Genomic DNA, 16005 nt, shown 5'->3' with positions numbered 1-16005 from the left:
TTTAAACGACGCCTCAGATAAGGGGCTAATATCCAAAATACATAAGGAACTCATACAACTCAACCACAACAACAACAAAAAAAAAACAATTAAAAAAATGGGCAGAGGACCTGAAGAGACATTTCTTCGAAGAGGACATACAAATGGCCAACAGACATATGAAAAAATGCTCAACATCACTAATCATCAGAGAAATGCAAGTAACAATCACAATGAGATATCACCTCACACCAGTCAGAATGGCTATCATCAACAAGACAAATAGGAACAAGTGTTGGAGAGGCTGTGGAGAAAAAGGAATCCTCATACACTGTTGGTGGGAATGCAGATTGGTGCAGCTGCTATGGAAGGCAGTGTGGAGCTTCTTTAAAAAATTAACGATGGAATCAGCAGTCCCTCTCCTGGGTATCTACCCCCAAAATCTGAAAACATTTATCCATAAAGATATATGTGCTCCAATGCAGCTTTATTTACAATAGCTAAGACATGAAACAACCAAAATGTCCTTTGATAGATGAATGGATAAATAAGTTGTGGTATATATACACAATGGAATACTATTCTGCCACAAGAAAAGATGAAATAGTACTATTTGTGACATCTTAAATGGTTCTTGAGATAATAATGCTAAGCGAAATAAGTCAGAAAAGTAGAGAACCGTATGATTTCACTGATAGGTGGTGAAACTGAAAACAACAAATGAACAGGACAAACAAATAAAGAAACAAAATGTCACAGACACAGACAATAGTTTAGTGGTTACTAGAGGGTAAGGGGGGTTCTAGAAGAGGATAAACGTGGTCAAATATGTGGTGATGGGAGAACTGACTCTGGGTGGTGAACACATAATGTGATACACTGATGATGTAATACAGAATTTTACACCTGAAATCTATGTAAGTTTACTAACCATTGTCACCCCAATAAACCTTAATTTTAAAAAAATTAATAATTATATGATGATCCTCAGTTTTTATTATTGGAGAAAACCCAGCATTGAATCAGTAACAGAGAAAGTAAAATATGGACTACGTTTTACTCTGATTGAGCCAACTACATATGAAAAGTAAATATTTGAAGTAATTGCTAATATTATCCTCTTTTCTCACCTCATGGTTTTCATGGCCACTTGAACTCTTCTTTGATGATTTATACTGAAAAATATTTAAAACACATACTTTATTTTTTCTTGAACATATGAATTCTTTAGTAGCAAATTATATGTGAGGTTTATTCATATTTTAATATTTTTATTAAATTATCTGATAGTACGTTGAAATACATAACCAGTTTATAAAGAATCCTACTATTTATTAATAGCTAACACATACAGCACTTTCTATATGCAAGGCAAAATTTTAAGGACTTTACAAGTATCTATTAACATTTCCTCCCTAAATCAGTCCATTTTCCACTCAGTTCTGCAATGTGAGGGTTGTCTGAAATCCTATTTCTTAATCTGTTATATCCAATACATCAAGTCAATTTTTTTTGTTATCTCAGACTTCTTCTGAATTCTCACAACTCTCACCCTATCATAGGCCCCTATTCTTTCACACCTAGTCTGCAATCTCACCACTCAAAAATGTCTACTATTAAGAAACCTACTGATTTCAGTTTCAAAAAATACTATATTAAACGTATATATTGACTATACATTAATAGTAATGGTAATAGCTAACACTTATGCTAGAGCTTACTATATACCAGGCACTGACTGAAACGCCTTACAGGTCAGGCATTGATTGAAGTGTGTTATATGTATTAACCCATTTAATTTGCATAACAACGCTGAGGTAAATACGAGTACTATTATCTTTATTTTATACTGAGATGCAGAGCTAATATGGTCAATATCAAAATGGCTAGTATGTGAAAAAATGATAGTTTTCTTAGAATCAAGGAAATACAGTATGACAACCACTAGAGTTCTTACTTCTGACTCCTGCTCACTACAAATAATCCTGCAAATCAGTGGCAGACTAACCTTCTCAAAACATGACTTGCAACTCCTGACTCTCCGGTTGAAAGACCCACTAACTTCTGGCATGTCCAAATTTCTTTGCCTGGCATTCAAGGTGCTATTTAACAGCTCCCTTTACTTATGCAGCTTTATCTTCCATAACTCTTGGAAAAACAGATAACCTATCTGATAGCTCAACCACAAATTAGGGGCTAAGTAGTATTAGGAATGACAAATACAAAACCTAAGTTCCTCTACTGTGTCTCCTGTGATTTAAGACAACTAACCTACCAGGGTGCCCTTTCCAAATAATCCCAAACATAGCCTCAATTTGCTTTCAATCCAATATTTTAGGCAGCCACTGAATGGAGTTGGCATGTGTGAATAAACCTATCTGCTATCCCTAGGCAAATGCTGGCTTACGGCACCTGTTCTTCATTCTATTCTACTTCAAACAAGAGGGACATTTGGACAGCAGACACCAGGACTCCAAGATGGAATCAGTCATACCAGTAAAGAAGAAACTCATGGATGTCAAAATAGGGGAGCTGCCAAGCTAGAAACTAATGTGGGATTTTACCCCTAAAGGCACTGTTGAAGAATTTCTAAGAGGTTACTATTGATCAGTATTACAAGTATGTCAATGTGAAGAAAGGGAGCATCACTGGGGTTTCTTTAGCGCTGGCAGCTTATAGGCTTTTGAACTACTGTCTTTCTTGCAAGGAACTCAACAACGACAGCTACACAAGTACCAATGAAGAGGGCCCAGTGTGGAGGGCACAGTTATTCCTCACCATGACCTTCTTTGCCTAGTACCTCTGATCTTTGCTAAATCCTTTCATATTTGAGAATTAACACTCAATAGAAGATTGGTACAACAAAAAAACACAAAACAATGACATTTGAGTGAATAATAAGCTAATATTTATTAAGTGCATACTCTCTGGCAAGTGCTGTTCTAAGCAATTTACGTTAAATCATTCAATAGTTGTAACAATCCTTACAACTATTAGAGTCCTTTGAAGATTAAAAAATTTAAGCTCAGTAAAGTTAGGTAATTTCCCAAAGTCAAACTATTAGTAGATATTCCAAGTAACGGCTAGAACCCAAGTTTGATTCTACAAGCCCAGGTTCTTAACCACTATGCAATATTCCCATCTCTAAGTTCTGAATAAATAGTAGGAATTCACAAAGAATAAAAGAGCTAATGGGCATTGCCAGAAAAAGGAAAACACAAAGGAATGAAAAACCTCAGCCTATGTAGAAAACAAAGAATAACGTGGCTAGTTGAGGAGAACGAATTGTCACAGGTAATAAAACTTAGAGAAGTAAATATGGCCGATGAAGTTTTTAAGATGTCCCAACTTTATGTTATTAAAAATGGGAAGCCAATAAAGAAATTTAAGTCTGGGATCTATGCGAAAGCTGTGAAGTTGAAGAGGGACAATTAAGAAGCTATCACAATAAAATATACTTTTAACTTAAAATCTAAGTTACTGCATGCACCCCTGGTCCGTAAGTTTAGTACCTATGTTCTCTTCTATGCAGTTTATTGTCTCAGGTTTTATGTTTAGGTCTTTGATCCATTTTGAGTTAATTTTGGTACATGGTGACAGGTAGCAGACCAGTTTCATTCTTTTGCACGATGCTTTCTAATTCTCCCAACACCATTCATTGAAGAGGCTGTCTTTTCTCCATTGTATGTTTTTGGCTTGTTTGTCAAAAATTATCTGTCCATATTTATGTGGGTTTATTTCTGGGTTCTCAATTCTATTTCATTGGTCTGTGTGTCTGTTTTTTCTGCCAATATCATGCTGTTTTGATTATTGTTGCGTTGTAGTACAATCTGAAGTCAGGGAATGTGACACCTCCAGGATTGTTCTTTTTTCGTAGGATGGCTTTGGCTATTCAGGGTCTTTTGTGGTTCCATACAAATCAGATGTTTTGTTGTACTTCTTTAAAATGCCATTGGGATTTTGATTGGGATTGCATTGAATCTGTATACTGCTTTGGGTAATACGGCTATTTTAACTATGTTGATTCTTCCAATCCATGAGCACGGAATGTCTTTCCATGTCTTTGTGTCTTCTTCAATTTCTTTTGAAAATGTCTGACAGTTTTCACATCCTTGGTTAAGTTTATTCCTAGGTATTTTATTCTTTTTGTTGCAATTGCAAAAGTAACTGTTCTTTTTATTTCTTTTTCTGAGATTTCATTGTTCCTATATAGGAATGCAATGGACTTTTGTACGTTGATTTTGTAGCCGGCAACTTTACTGTATTCCTGCATTGTTTCTAATAGCTTTTTGGTGGAGTCTTTAGGGTTTTCTATATATAGTACCATGTAATGTGCAAAATATGACAATTTAACATCTTCATTCCCAATTTGGATGACTTTTATTTCTTTCTTTTGCCTGATTGCTCTGGCGAGGACTTCCAATACTATGTTGAAAAGCAGAGGTGATAGGGGACAGCCCAGTCAAGTTTCTGAACGTAGAGCAAAGGGCTTCAGTTTTTCACCGTTAATTATGATTAGCCGAGGGCTTGTCATATATGGCCTTCATTATGTTGAAGTATTTTCCTTCTATACCCATTTTATTAAGTGTTTTAATCATAAATGATTGTTGAATCTTGTCAAACGCGTTTTCTGAATCTACTGATATAATCATGTAATTTTTGTCCTTTATTTTATGTGATGTATCACATTGATGGATTTGTGGATGTTGAACCATCCTTGTGCCCCGGGGATGAGCCTCACTTGGCCGTGATGTATAATCTTTTTAATGCATTGTTGCATTCGATTTGCTAGAATTTTGTTTAGGATTTTTGCATCTGTATTCATCAGATATATTGGTCTGTAGTTTTCTTTTTTGTGTTATCCTTACCAGGTTTTGGTATCAGAGTAATGTTGGCCTCATAAAATGTGTTAGGGAGTACTGCCTCTTCTTCAATTTTTTGGAAGATTTTGAGTAGGATAGGTATTAGACCTTCTTTGAATGTTTGGTAGGGTCATAGTGAAGCCATCTGGTTCCAGACTTTTGCTTTTGGGAAGGTTTCAGATCACTGATTCAACTTCCTTACTGTTGTTCGTTAAAAGAGGGTTTTATGAATTTGGCTTCAAAGGTAAGGGAAATAAAAGCTAAAATAAATCAATGGGACTATAGCAAACTAAAAGGCTTCTGCAAAGCAAAAGAAACCATCGACAAAGAGGCAACCAACCGAATGGGAGCATATTTTTGTAAATGCCTTCTATAAAGGGCTAATATCCAAAATATATAAGCAACTCATAAAACTGAACAACAAAAAAACCAAACAATCCAATTGAAAAATGGGCAGAGGACGTGAAGAGACATTTCTTCAAAGAGGACACACAGATGGCCAACAGACATATAAAAAAATGTTCAACATCACTAATTATCAGAGAAATGTAAATGAAAACCACAATGAGATATCACCTCACACCAGTTAGAATGGCTATCATCAATGAGACAAATAATAACAAGTGTTGGAGAGGCTGTGGAGAAAAAGGAACCTTCATACACTTTTGGTGGGAATGCAGACTGCAGTCACTACAGAAGGCAGTGTGGAGGTTCCTCAAAACATTAAGAATAGAATTACCATATGACCGAGCAATCTCTGTCCTGTGCATATACCCAAAAAGTCTGAAAACATTTATCCGTAAAGATATGTGTACTCCAATGTTCACTGCAGCTTTATTTACGGTGGCCAAGACATGGAAACAAACAACGTGTCCTTCATTTGATGATTGGATAAAGAAGTTGTGGTATATTTACACAATGGAATACTGTTCTGCCACAAGAAAAGATGAAATAGTACCTTTTGCTACAACATGGATGGATCTTGAGATTATTATGCTAACCAAAAGAAGTCAGAGAGAAAATGTAGAGAACCATATGATTTCACTGACATACGGGATATAAAACTGAAAACAGCAAAGGAACAAGAAAAACAAATGGAGAAACAAAAACTCATAGACACAGACAACAGTTTAGTGGTTACCAGAGGGTAAAGGGGGAGAGGGATGGTAGAAGAGGGTAAAGGGGATCAAATATATGGTAATGGAAGGAGAACTGACTCTGGGTGGTGAACACACATTGTGAGATATAGATGATGCATTATAGAATTGTACACCTGAAACATATGTAACTTTACTAACAATTGTCTCCCCAATAAAGTTTAATTAAAATATATAATAAAATTAAGTTATTGCAATTGCCCAGACAAGAAAAAAAATGAGGGTTCCAACAAATGCCAGGGTGGTAGAGATGGAGAAGAGGTGATGATTTGCAGAAAAGACGTATAATCAACATCCTGGTGACCAATTAGATAAGGGGAATGACAGAAGGAAAAATGAAAAGGAGTGAGTTATAAAGCTCAGACAATAAAACAGATACCACTACCATTAAGTAAACTTAAGAATAGAAAAAAAGGTGGTGGGCAGGATGGGGAGACATACTGAATGTGAAATGAATGTCAGGTATCTAGATAATTAGAAACACAGGTCTGGAGACCAGAAAAAAAGTTATGGGATGTAAATTCAGACCCAGATGAATATAAGAGACATCTGGAGTCATAAAAGCTTCAGAGTTTTTAGAATAAGAAAGAGAGGATGAGACCCTAAAGAGCAAGCAGAAGAACAGTGAGACAAGAACATCAAAAAGAAAACAGAAGAATTAGGGAAGAAAAATGTGAGGCATAAACCAAGAAAGGAGTTTCAAGAGGAAAGACATGGTCATCACCGTCATATGCTACACTGGATTTTGCCATATGTGACACTCTAGTGAGTGACTACTTCAATGGAGAAATGGAAGTGAAAGCCAGACTGTAGTGGGTTAAGGAGTGATAAGACTCTGGAGACATAGAAATGGAAAATTTGGCCTTAAACATATGCAAAGAGATAAGGCAACAGCTGAAAGGGGAATCAGGGATATTGGTAGAGGTCTGAGCATGGAAAGTAAAGAAACAGAAAGGATAAAGAAGCGTGAGTGGATAATTGATAAAGGAAAGAAACAGGATGATGCAGTCAGTAACTTAGATAACAAGACTTGTATTATTGGTACTCAACCTCTCTTCTAATTAAAAATATCCATTACATATGAAAACTTAGAAAGATACCGTGTTTCCCCGAAAATAAGACCTAGCCGGACAATCAGCTCTAATGCGTCTTTTGGAGCAAAAATTAATATAGCAAAAATTAATAATATAATATATAATATATAAGACCTGGTCTTATATTATAAAATAAGACCAGATCTTATATTAATTTTTGCTCCAAAAGACGCATTAGAGCTGATTGCCCGGCTAGGTCTTATTTTTAGGGAAATACAGTACTTAGTTTGCATTAGTGCACATATTTAAAGGTCCTAGAACCCAAAACTTAATATATATATATAGATTCTAAAGTATTCCATAAGTTCAACCTTTTTACTAATTGAACTCTGCGGTCCTCAATTAATATTAGTCTGAATAACTAAAGTTTTATCATATCTAAATTGAAATACCACAATAAAGGCTTCTTCAGAAACAAAATGTCAGTTCATCTCTGAAGATTTTATTAATTTCACAGGAAAGACAGTAACTATGGACAAACTCTGACTCAGAACAAATCAGGTAATTTCACAAGCCCAGTTGGCTTCCTTATTCCAGTATAAAATTAACCATGACCATAAAAAATACATAAAATATTTTCCTTTGGGGTTAGCCTTGAAATTAAAATATTGTACTATATTTATAAAATCAGATGAGTATTTTAAGTCGCAATGTTTTATCACAATAGTAATGAGATACATTTGAAGGCAATAACATATGACATTTCAATAAATCAAATAATCCTTAAAATTAACTTGGTATAGTTATTCTAATGCTTTTTTAACTTTTCTGATTTAGAAATCAATTGCGAAATGCATTTAGAAATTCATGTGCTATTATTCTTACCAGAAATTAAAGCTACTAATTTACATTAAACAATTTATCAACAGGTTAGATTTTTATATTTTGTTGTGTATCTTATTAAAATAATATTAATGCATTTCTGTAAAAGATTTTTAATAAGTAGTGTATTTCCTGGAATACTTTGAGAAATGCAGTGATTTTATTTTGACAACAAGGACATTAAATTTTATTTACTAGAGTAGTAATCAACATGACAGTGGCAGGGGAGTCTAGAAGAATTAATGTTAACTCTCCTAAATTGTTTTACTTACTAATAGAATCTGACCTAGTTTATCTTCTTTTGCTTATGTAATCTGGCCAATATGTAGAAACATTTTTTACTTATTTTCAGGGGGTTGCCTGAAAAACATACTAACCAAAATTAGTCTTGTCAACTAAGAAGCAATAACAGAGTGACAGACATACACACATACAAACACTTTTGATAAATATACTGAATAATAGCATCATGAATAATTTATCATGAAACACAAAGAAATCCTATGGCTCAGTCATTTATACCTGTTAGGATAAATTTGCACAATAGCTCGGTATGTTTCATAATAAAGAAAAGCTAAAGGAGCCATCTCTGAGCAAGCTCAGAGATAATTTGATATAAATTTCCAGAGTAGTACATTTTAATGTTTAATGTCCAGATTAAGTTCAGTAACACATCCTCTGAATAATCAGTTTGCATCTCAGGTGACAGGTGATTAAGAGAAATTTTCATTTTGAAAGAACGACATTTCATAGGAATTGACGATTTTTAATCATGAAAATACTGGCAATGCTGAATAATGGTTTTGACTTAATTTAGAGAGCAGTATCTCAACTTTGTAATTTATTTTTCACATTTTAGGAAAAAAAATTGTTGACATTCAATTTTTCTCAAGTGTCCTAACACTGACATCTTCTGACTATTAAGCAGAACTACATATCTCCTTAAAACATTTTCCAGTGATTGAAGCTTATCTTTGCACCCACTTTACTCAGTATGGAAGAAATTAACATCTGGTGAACGATAATTACATAATGGACACTTCAGAGATTATCTCATAGCAACTTATAAAATAGCAATAGTATAGAACATATGTTTAAGCCATAAAAATAAAATGCTTATTAACAAATGATGCTATTAAATCAACCTATTTTTTAAAGGGTCACTGAGGCCTCTATTAAGACATTGTAGAGAAGTTCACCTGAGTTACTGTAAAATATTTAAAAAACAATAAAACTGTATTGATTTGAAAGTGTTTGTTCATTTGATATTAGGCTACCCACAGTAGGTAAACAGGCAACATAGCATAGGCTCTGGGTTCAAATCTTGACTCAGCTGCTTATTAGCAATGTGATGTGAAGCATATTACTTTGCCTCCCTGTTCTTTAATTTCCCCACCTGTAAAATAGAAATGATAATAATTGCATTTACTTCAAAGTACTTAGAACAGTACCTGGCACTTAGTAAGTGCTATGCAAGTGTTTTGATATATAGACTTTGTCTGTTTTTACTATACCAGAAGACAAAATAAATATTAAAATCTCTTTTCTTAGTTAGGAATACTAAAATTCCCCCCACATCTTCAGTAATTCATCAAGTTTTATCTATTAACAAAGTTTATTCAGTGCCTTTGTTCAAGGCCCCATAAACTAAAAGAGGGGACTTTAAAATAAATGCCAGAATATCAACATAACTGCAAATCTGTAAAGGATTGGGATAATAGACTTACACCACTAATGACCAAGGTTCTTGATTAGAATGTCCTTCCCTTTTTCCCTATGTGTTTAATTTCTTTGTTACCTCTCATATTGACATGAGGCTCATTGAAAAGATTCAGTAGGGCTGGCCCGGTGGCTCAGGCAGTTGGAGCTCCGTGCTCCTAATGCCGCAAGGCTGCTGGTTCGATTCCCACATGGGCCAGTGGGCTTTCAACCACAAGGTTGCTGGTTTGACTCCTTGACTCCCGCAAGAGATGGTGGGATCTGCCCCCTGCAACTATGATTGAACACAGCACCTTGAGCTGAGCTGCCACTGAGCTCCCGGATGGCTCAGTTGGTTGGAGCGCGTCCTCTCAACCATAAGGTTGCTGGTTTGACTCCCACAAGGGATGGTGGGCTGTGCCCCCTGCGACTAGCAACTGGCAATTGGACCTGGAGCTGAGCTGTGCCCTCCACAACTACGATCGAAAGGACAACAACTTGACTTGGAAAAAATCCTGGAAGTACACACTGTTCCCGATTGGTGTGTTCCCTTTCCCAATAAAAGTCCTGTTCCCTTTCCCCAATAAAATCTTTAAAAAAAAAAAAAAAAAGATTCAGTAATTATTTGTTGAAGGATAAAATTTATCACAGACTTGCTAAGAGATATAACATTTTTTGGAGTAACACTACATCCAAATATGTTATACTCCCACATAAGAAACCAGATCAATGTGCATAAGGACCCACACTTCCAGCAAAGAGAGAAAAACATGAAATATGTTCCTATTTATTAGTGATATAAACCTCAAATTACCTATAATTTAACTTAGAACTAACTATTCAGATGAAAGTATTATTATTAAATAAAAATTGGACTTTGGAATAGAAAAGGTACACAAAGACAACAGATTTTGCTACTAATGGATCAGGAGCTACATTGTTTGCATTGTTCATTTGAGTCAGAAATGCCAGTGACTGATTCTGATTAGTACTCAAGATTATTTCAATTCCAATGAATGGCATCTGCAAATATAGCAGACCTTAACCACAAATAGGTAATATTACAATATTTACAATGGTCTATACAGTAATATTTCATTAGAACTATGCTAACTAGTAGAAATTTGGGATAATTCAGATGGTCTGAGCTTTTAATTTAGATGAGATCAAAGACCACTTTAAGAAATCTACTAATGTAATAACAAGAAAAAAAATGGCAAGGAAAATGCTTTCAATCATTTTTAGAACCACATAAATGGCATATATTTACAAAGAAACAGTTATATGTTAATTGCTAATATGTGTTAATTATTTATTGAAACAAATCCAATGAAAGACCTTTTCTGGGGAATTCTTTTAAAACATTACTACATATTAGTACAATTAGCAATGTAGCAAACATTAATCTTTCTTGTAAAGTATTTAGTAAATCACAATTCAGACTGAGTTCATTCTTAATTATTCTGAATTGCTCAAATTTTATGGATATAACTGGATAATGTTATCTATACTACACATATGTGGGAAATCAAGATAAAATAACACATTTACTATATTTAACTAGAGTTATATTCTACTTTGTTAACACAAAACTGATAACATAAAAACTAATAATTACAAAGTAATTTTACAATTTTAATAAAGTACCTTGAAATATTCTTTTCTAATCTGTTTGCTCCGCCTCCTTTCCTCACTCTGCCAGATTATAGGTTGAGATTCTGGCCACTGATGTTCGTCTATTTGATCCTTCTGATTTTCTAAGGGCTGTAATGAAACAATTTCTTTTAACTAAATAAATGAGAACAAAATATTAGATATAGTAGTAATTTAATTTCCTCTTACCTGCCATGTGAGAGGTGATAATGGTGAATTAACTTCATCTGCAGAGACACTAAAAAAGATGATGGCTTCAAATGTTAAAATATTTAGAATTACCCTCAGGTATACATTATGAATATTATATTATAAAGTTGTCTCTTTGTTTTACTAGAAATTTAAAGAAATTACCCCTGCCTGTGCCTTGAACTAATAACATAAAACTTAAAGTTGACAAAAATATACCTAAGTCCCCAATCAATTATGTTGCTTTAAAAAAATATCAAAATGGGCTTACTTAATATCACCCTATATGTGTAGGACTATTCCAAGGACTCTTTAGAGGCCAAAGGAAATATCTAGAGACTTACAGTCAAAGAACAGACAGGATATTTATTATATTAAAACCATTACCCAAAACTAAAAAAAGAAAAAAAAAAAAAAACAACTAATAATTTCTTTAGACAAATTTGTTTGGTCTACATGCCGAAGAGCTTAAGGGAGTTAATTCTTTTCTACCTGTGAATTACTGATTATGAGTCTCTAACCTTTAATTCTGACACACAGGGGCAATGGTAGAAATTCTTTTCATCCAGTGTTTGTGGAGCAAGATAAACTGTACATGCTATTGTTAGGTAGCAATTTAAATAAGGAGTTCCGTTGGAATAAATATACGAACAAAACGTCCACTAGAGCTGGTATTATTCAATACTACTGTGGAACTTCTCTACAGTACAGTAAGAAAACAATATTTAAAAATTAGAGAGAAAGAAACAATTCCCCAAATTTATAGAAAATATAATTACCCAAGGAAAATAAAACACAAAAAGTCTATTAAGAGAAGAAAGGTTAGCAGTTACAGGAAAAAAAAATACAAAAGATAGTAGCTTTCCTATATATCAACTATAACAAGTAATAAAATAGATTAGGGAAAAAAAAACTCATTTATATAAGGAAGGAAAAGTAAAAAATACCTAGGAAGAAACTTAACTGCACATGCACAAGAACTACAAGAAAAAACTACAAATGTCTAGTAAGGGACTTGAATGACTAGAAAGTTCTCAGACAGAAAAATTAAATATTATAAGTATAACTTCTTCAAACTGATAGCTGAAATGGACTATAGTTAAAAGAAGATACCCTAAGAAATGTTTTTGTGTTTGTTTTAGAAATTTGATAAAAGAGTTACAAAGTTATTTGAAAGAATAGATAATCAAGAAGAAAAAGTTATATAATAAAGGGGACTTCCCTAATGGGAAATTACATATAATCTACTAAATTACAGAAATAAATTAGTACTACCTCCAGAATCTATAGATTTTTAAATGGAAGAGAAGTACAGGACTATAAGTAGAACAACTTAAGATAAAAATGAAATTTAAAATCATTGTGGAAATGATAGATTATGTAACAAATAGTGTTGAGTAGGGTTTCCAGGTGGGGAATTCCCTCCCGTTTTCAGGAATTTCTTTTTGCTTTCCCATTCCTGAATCCCAAGAAAAGTTGGTTGGGAAACTGGGAAAATCGGCTCCTTGAACCCAGTAACACCCACAATGGGAAATACACATACTACTCACAATGTATCTCTTAGACATTTTTCCTATTTATCGCTAGGGTTTCCAGGCGGGAATTACCGCCCGTTCTCGGGAATTTTTTTTTTTTTTTTTTGCTTTTCCGTTCCGAATCCCAAAAAAAGTTGGTCGGGAAATTGGGAAAATCAGCTCCTTGAACCCAGGTGGTTGGTAGTATCAGCTGTCACTTTGTGGAAATGATTCATTGTGGAGAACAGAAAACAGTTTGTGTCTCGGGATTCGGGAATGGGAAAGAGAAAAAAATTCCTGAGAATGGGAGGGAATTCCTGCCTAGAAACTCTAGTGCTGAGACAACTGGTTAACCAAATGTAAAATACACACAGAAAGAAAAAAGAAAAAGAGAGGGAGAGAAGGTGAGGAAGTGAGAAAATGAAGGAAAAAGGGAGGAAGAGAGGAAGGAAAATAATTAGATTTCTTATCGTATACTAAATACCAAAATTAATGGACTGAAATATTTAAATATAAATAAAGATGAAAACATATAAGTATATGAAAACTATGATCCGTAGTTTTTTTATGTGTTGTGGTAGAGAGGGCATATGAAAGAAACAATCAAAATTAAACACTGATGAACTACATAAAACGTAAAAACTAGATTTACATCTGGCCAAGATAGAATTAACAGAGACCAGATTTATACCCTAGCTGAAAACAATAAAAAAAAAACCAGACAAAATATATAAAATTATACTTTTTAAGGCACTGAATATCAGGGAGGAAAAAAAAAGACTTTATCCCTTAGATATGAGTAATAAACAAGGTGAACCACACAATTGAGTAAGTTTGCTGCAGGAAGAGAGTCTCCAGGCCACAGGCCAGAGAGAGGGAACAAAGGCGGGGCCAGGGGGCTCTCTGAATTGAGGAAACAAAGCTGGGAGCCAAGGAGAAAAAGGACGGAGTTAACAGGAGAAAGCAGCAAAGAAAAGAGCAATACACAGAGAAAGAACTTAAGAGCTCTACAGAGGCATCCTTCAAATTTTCACTTAAGTAATGATTGCTGATCATACGTGTGAGGAAACTACCCTAGGAAAAAGAATCACCAGAAAGATGAGAGAGTAATTCTCAGTATCACAGAGGACTAGGAGTAGTACCAGTTTCTACTAACCAGAGTAGAAAACCTTATAGTTCATAGGGGCCTCAGGTAAGAATATTAAGCAAGGTCTTACCACAGCAGGGGGGGGGCAAATCTGGTCCCAGACTAAGACCTCAGTGTAATCACTTGTCATGTGATCCCACATAACAAGTCATAAAATCAAGTCCCCAAAATATAAAGTTATTGCCAAATAATTTAACCACATCCCAGAAAAAAAGTTAAAGAATATTTATAGCAATACTACAATATCCAGTACCAACATAGGTAAAGTTCACAATATGTGGTATCCAACCAAAAATTCAACCGGGTAATGTTCAGGAAGCTAGAGGAAAAGACTGAACATGTTCAGCACAGACATGACAGATATAAAATAGATAAAAATCAAAGTTCAAGAGATAAAAAGTACGTTGGAAATTAAAAATAAACCGGATGGGGAGTGATGTCATCAAAATGGCGGTGTGAGGTGAGCCTCTGTAAAGTTCCCCTGGAATTTACAACTAATCAAACAACAACTCCACAAAGGACTCCCTGCACAGCAGACAGGCAAGACGAAGAGGTCCACCACTGAATTAACCGAAAGGTGGGTGTCGTGCGGGGCACCCGGCAGGGTCTCAGGTCCCGCTCCCCACACAAGAACGCAGGACATGGTGAGGCCAAAAAGGAACACCCACGGAGCCATAGGTAGGGGAGTCACACCACTATATTCTCGCTGGCGGCTGGGTTGGAGACACGGAAGCAGGAGCCACACTGTTCGCAACCTTCACTGAGCCGCTTGCAGGCTCAGCCACCATCTGCTTGCTAGCCCCCATTTTTCTTTTTTGCTAGCGTAGCCACAGCAGTTATATTAGTGGCCAACAGCTCACTGGTTACAGCTGACGGCCAACTAGCCACAGCCCCTGGCCATTTGATCACAGTTGATGGCCATTTACTATCTGAGCCAGCACCTTTCTATGTGAGGCCGAGAGCCTGGAAACTGCTTTTTGGGGCTCTGTCCCCACAATGGGCAAATCGCGCGAGCCGGGGAGGAGGGAAGGGAGAAGTGCGGAGACAGAGCCGCCGGGCAGGCTCAGAAGGCAGACCTAGCTCAGTGCTCCGAGCTCGCTGCATCCCGGAACTACCGCAGCTGTGGGACAGGGAAGAACTCGGACTGCTAGGGCTCCGCTTATGGCCCACAGGGCTGAGGGGGCAGCATATAACATGGCTGAAACCAACATTCACGGCAGAGACCTTGGAGAAAAGACTGAGGGAAGAAGGCTGAAAAAGCTGGTTTAAGCACTCACTGCCCAGCAGAGAACGGAAGCCTTAGGGACTGAGACTGGCCGCCCCTCCCTACCCTCCCAGAGCTCGTCCTGCCCCCACCAGGCCGGTACTAGAAGCGGAACAGTAGCAGTGTCAGATCTAAATAACAGAATATTTGCTATTCTGAGAACTATGGACCGCAGTCACAGATTCGCAGCCCAACTACTTCTGGCAGAGGGGAGGGAGCTGTGGAAGAAGGACGGGCTGTGGTGGTGGTCCCCACCGTTGCTCTGGGCCACCACTCACAACTCACCCCTCCCCTGGCCCCACCTATCTGGGAGGATCCCTGCAGGAGTAAACAGAACTGCTGAAACACACGGGCTCTGAATCTGGTGCAGGAAGACCTTTGGAACTTCAAAAGCTCTCTGCATACCCACACGGACACTGCGCCCTGTGACCCAAGCGAGCTATTAACAGAGGAGAAGCCTGTCTCCCAGGGAATCCCCCCATTGTGTGAGAAGCTAGAATAGTGCAGAGAAAACATAGCACTACCGTGTGAGAGAAAAAAAAGGCTGCAGTTGGAGAGAAAATAAAACATTCTACCAACAAGTACTGGAAAACAAAAGAAAGACCTCTTCCTATCAACCTGTTGCA

At 36.1% G+C, this 16005-nt stretch overlaps 1 protein-coding gene across 2 annotated transcripts in view; it reads right to left on the bottom strand.

The window, feature by feature from the left end:
- The window catches only part of LRCH2 (leucine rich repeats and calponin homology domain containing 2), a 169814-nt gene that overhangs the window by 38027 nt on the left and 115782 nt on the right, over nt 1-16005 (bottom strand). For both annotated transcript variants that reach the window (XM_033112466.1, XM_033112553.1), the window contains exons 13-15: nt 11455-11503; nt 11260-11376; nt 1110-1154 (exon numbers count right to left, since the gene is read on the bottom strand). In XM_033112466.1, the coding sequence (XP_032968357.1) occupies nt 1110-1154; nt 11260-11376; nt 11455-11503 (211 nt within the window). The remainder of the gene's footprint in view (nt 1-1109; nt 1155-11259; nt 11377-11454; nt 11504-16005) is intronic.

This window comes from Rhinolophus ferrumequinum, chromosome X (assembly GCF_004115265.2).
Source record: "Rhinolophus ferrumequinum isolate MPI-CBG mRhiFer1 chromosome X, mRhiFer1_v1.p, whole genome shotgun sequence".
Taxonomy (NCBI): domain Eukaryota; kingdom Metazoa; phylum Chordata; class Mammalia; order Chiroptera; family Rhinolophidae; genus Rhinolophus; species Rhinolophus ferrumequinum.
This window is presented reverse-complemented; position numbering and strand designations above follow the sequence as displayed.